Genomic DNA, 4229 nt, shown 5'->3' with positions numbered 1-4229 from the left:
ACGTTCTTCGTGTTAAAACATGACTCTGCTGTCACTTTCTCTCAAATTTTACCCAAAAAATAAAATTCTTCGTATTTTTATATTGATAGGCGAGAACAAACATTTTTTTTTGTGTGAGAATTTTACACAACATAGCAGAAACCCTTATCTGATTTAGAATTGAAATTAAAAAAAAATTAATTACACAACAAATTTTAGAAATTGCAAATTTATAAACATTTATTTGATTATTTATTGGTTTTAGAAACTAAAAAAAATAATTTACGGGGAAACAAAAGATTGATAGATCAAGAAAAAGAAAACAAAACAAAATAACATCCTAATATTCTGATAAAATATGAAATAAATAATTTAGGGATAATCCCATATTCCCCCACAAATTTTCGAAAAAGTTCCAATTTCCTATACCAAATTTTAATTTGACCAAAAACTACAACGGATTTCAATTATTTCCAAATTCCCACACAAAATCTTAAAATGTGTTGCAATTTCCTCCATATCCGTAAACGACGTTATGTTCTGTCAATTTTAATGCTGACGTAAATAAAAAATTTCTAGAATTTTTTTAAAAACTAATAAAATAAAATAAAAATACAGAATTTCAAATTTTATTTTTTAAAAATAAAATAGAAAATTACATATACATATATATACACTTTTATATCTATACACAATTATATACATATACATATATACAAATATATATCTACATACATAATTATATACATATATATATATATACACACTTATACATTTACATATATACACACTTTTACATTTGTACATATATACACAATTTTTTAAAAAACTTTTAAAAAATTCCAGAATTTTAAAATTTATTTTTTAAAAATAAAATAAAAAATTACATATACATATATACACAAATAATATATATACATATATACATACATCTTCACATATATATATACATATTCATATATATACATATATATCCATATATATATATATATTGAATATGTATATATATATATGTGAATATGTATGTATATATGTATAAATATATATATATATATACATATTCATATGCATATATATACATTTATACATACATACATGCATACATATATATATACATGTATGTATAAAGGGGGGATATAGCAAAAATGCCCTTAAAATGTTATCCTTACTTCATGGAGTACCCTTCAAAAAATAAATCTAAAAAAAAGAAAATCTGAAATGGAGTAAAGACATATATATCCCTGAATTTAAAACGAAAGACCAAAAGGACCATTACTTTTTGATTAAAAAATACCCAACTTATTCAAATTAAAAAAACGCTCTCTCTCTTCCTCGGTAAACTCCCTCTCCGTGCAGTCCCCTCTCTCTCTCCGTGCAGTTCTCTCTCTCTCTTGCAGCATTTCGAAAACTCTCTCTCTCTCTTGCGCGATTTCTGTTTCGAGATTTTCAGAAAATTGAACCCATTTTTCTTGCAATTTCGGTATCTCTCTAGTGATTTGTGTGAAAAATCAAACACCCATGGATCCAAGAACACATGTGCCTTCTGCTTCGTCTTCATCTGCGTCTCAGGCCGGTTCATCGCCTTCATCGTCGGAGAAAGATCTCCCATTAGAAACGGTAGGTTTGTCTACATCTTCTTCTCCGTTTTTTTCTTCTATGACCTGATCCTAGAGTAAAATCATTAAACTTGTTGGATGATTTGGGATTTCAAAATAGGAATTTAGGGTTTAGGGATTTCGAAATTGAAATTAAAGTTTTGGGATTTCTGAAAATAAAGTTAGGGTTTTGTGTTTTGAAATATATAATTTGGGTTTTAGGAATTCGAAATAGAAAGTTAGAGTGTGGATATGAGATTTCGGAATACCTTGGCAAATTTAATGATTTCCTAAGTCGCAAGGTCATGTGGGTCACAGGTCACATGGGTCACAGAGATTTATATGGTAATAGTATAATATAACACAACACCGCACACGAGTCACACGGGTCACGGGTCACGGGTCACATGGATCACGGGTCACATGGGTCACAGGTCACATAGGTCACATGAGCCACGAATCCCAGGTCCCAGGTCACAAAGATCACAATGACGAACAATTATTTTATTTTGCAGCTTCCATTTGTCTACAAATTCGAAGACATTCAGTTTTCTTCGAAGATCAATACGAAGTGTTATCCGTATGAGACACTGAAGACACTTAAAGAAGTACTGACACAGGATGAATGGACGTACTTCGAGAAAGAATCACAGTTCCAACATCTATTCCACGCGCAATGGGATCCCCAGTTAAAGATGGCGCCTGCGGGAGTTCTCATTAACCGCTCTGTTAAAGGGAAAGACGAGAAGGAATTGTGGTTCGTGCTCAATGGTGTGCCCGTGAGGTACTCAATCATTAATGGGATCCCCAGTTAAAGATGGCGCCTGCGGGAGTTCTCATTAACCGCTCTGTTAAAGGGAAAGACGAGAAGGAATTGTGGTTCGTGCTCAATGGTGTGCCCGTGAGGTACTCAATCATTAAGCATGCACTTATATGTGGCTTGAAGTGTGGAAAATATCCAGAAGAATGGGAGAGCTTCAAAAAGAGTGAGTTCAGGAAAAAGACTTTCGGACGTAAGAAGGTTTGTTTGAATGATGTGGTGGAGAAATTGAGATATATGTCACCCCAGAGGGCAGCAGATCGTAAGAGATTGGCTATTGTATGCTTGATGGCCGGAATCTTGGATCATGCCCTGTCATCCGAACAAATCAGCCATGATTTGTTCGACATGGTTGATGATTTACGTTTCTATGAACGATTTCCGTGGGGTCGATACACTTCCAAAACCTTCTGAATCTCCCAAAACCTTCTGAAACCCCAATAGAAGGCGAGGATGACATAGCCCCTTCTGAAACCCCAAAGGAAGTCCCTCAAGCAGTCCCATCTGAAACCCCAAAGGAAGTCCCTCAAGCAGTCCCATCTGAAACCCCAAAGGAAGTCCCTCAAGCAGTCCCATCTGAAACCCCAAAGGAAGTCCCTCAAGCAGTCCCATCTGAAACCCCAAAGGAAGTCATGTTTCAGGTGCAGACCCAAGCTGTCCTAGAATGTGCAAGAGGGTAATCAAACCCGGGCTTAGATGGACCTTCCCTGCTGTAATGAAAAAGATTGGAATTGAATCACAGGTACGGGTCACGGGTCACGGGTCACATGGATCACACGGGTCAAAAGTAACAATTTTTTTTATTTCAGGGTATTAAAAGTATTCTACTGGTGGAAAAGGATGAAGAAGCACTTCTGTATGATCTGGAGGATTAAAAGGGAAGTAGTGATCCAAAGATCAGTGTATGGATGCAACATTTGCAGTTGAATCCGCAAAGCATCTGTTGGGATAGCATCCGTGAGCTTGATGCCAGATGCAGAGGTTCTTTGAAAAAGGGAAAAGCTAAGATAGTTGAAGAAGATGATGATGAAGAAGTAGAAGAAGAACAAGAAGAAAATCAAGAAGAAGAGACTCGGGTTGAGGGTGAACCTCCAAGAATGCGAGGATCGACAGTTTCAAGAGTGGATGCATTAGAGAAGTTCATTAAGAAGGAGATCAAAGCATCCGAGGCCAGGATCATTGATCACATGGGTCAAGCGATCCAAGCATCTGAGACGAGGTTAATTGGTTGTGTGAAAGATATTCTGAAACAGTCTGGTCATTTCTCTGTGAACTATTCGTATAGAGTGCAACCTAGGAATGATGAAATGTGGGGGGACACTGCAACTTCTAAAGACCATGCTGGAGGAGCGGATGTTTTTATGGATGTCCCTCAAACTGGGAATGTTGATGTGGATCTCCGTGAAGCTGTTGAGGAAGGTGACAAGGCTGCGAATGATGATGTGGATCTCCCCCAAGCTTCTGAGCAGGGTTCTAAGGCTGACAATGCTGATGTGGATATCCCTCAAGCTTGTGACGAGGGTTCTAAGGGTGGGAATGCTGATGTGGATCTGCTTCAAGCTTGTGACGAGGGTTCTAAGGGTGAGAATGTTGATGTGGATCTCCCTCAAACTTGTGAGGAGGGTTTAGAGGCTGGGATTGTTGATTTGAATCTCCCAAAACCTTCAGAAACCCCAATAGAAGGCGAGGATGTTATAGCCCCTTCTGAAACCCCAAAGGAAGTCCCTCAAGCAGTCCCATCTGAAACCCCAAAGGAAGTCCCTCAAGCAGAAGGTAACTCTAGCTCTGAAACTTCACCACTCAGATTTCCTTTGAAAAGAAAACAAAGACAAGGG

General features: G+C 37.1%; 1 protein-coding gene across 1 annotated transcript; it reads left to right on the top strand.

Annotated features, from left to right (window-relative positions):
- The first annotated feature begins 2391 nt into the window (after nucleotides 1-2391).
- On the top strand, nucleotides 2392-2808 carry LOC104825207. Its single transcript, XM_010557490.1, has one exon. The coding sequence runs from the start codon at nucleotides 2392-2394 to the stop codon at nucleotides 2806-2808; it is 417 nt and encodes a 138-aa protein (XP_010555792.1).
- Nucleotides 2809-4229: the final 1421 nt, after the last annotated feature.

The sequence above is a fragment of the Tarenaya hassleriana genome, unplaced genomic scaffold, assembly GCF_000463585.1.
Source record: "Tarenaya hassleriana unplaced genomic scaffold, ASM46358v1 Cleome425, whole genome shotgun sequence".
NCBI lineage: Eukaryota > Viridiplantae > Streptophyta > Magnoliopsida > Brassicales > Cleomaceae > Tarenaya > Tarenaya hassleriana.
This window is presented reverse-complemented; position numbering and strand designations above follow the sequence as displayed.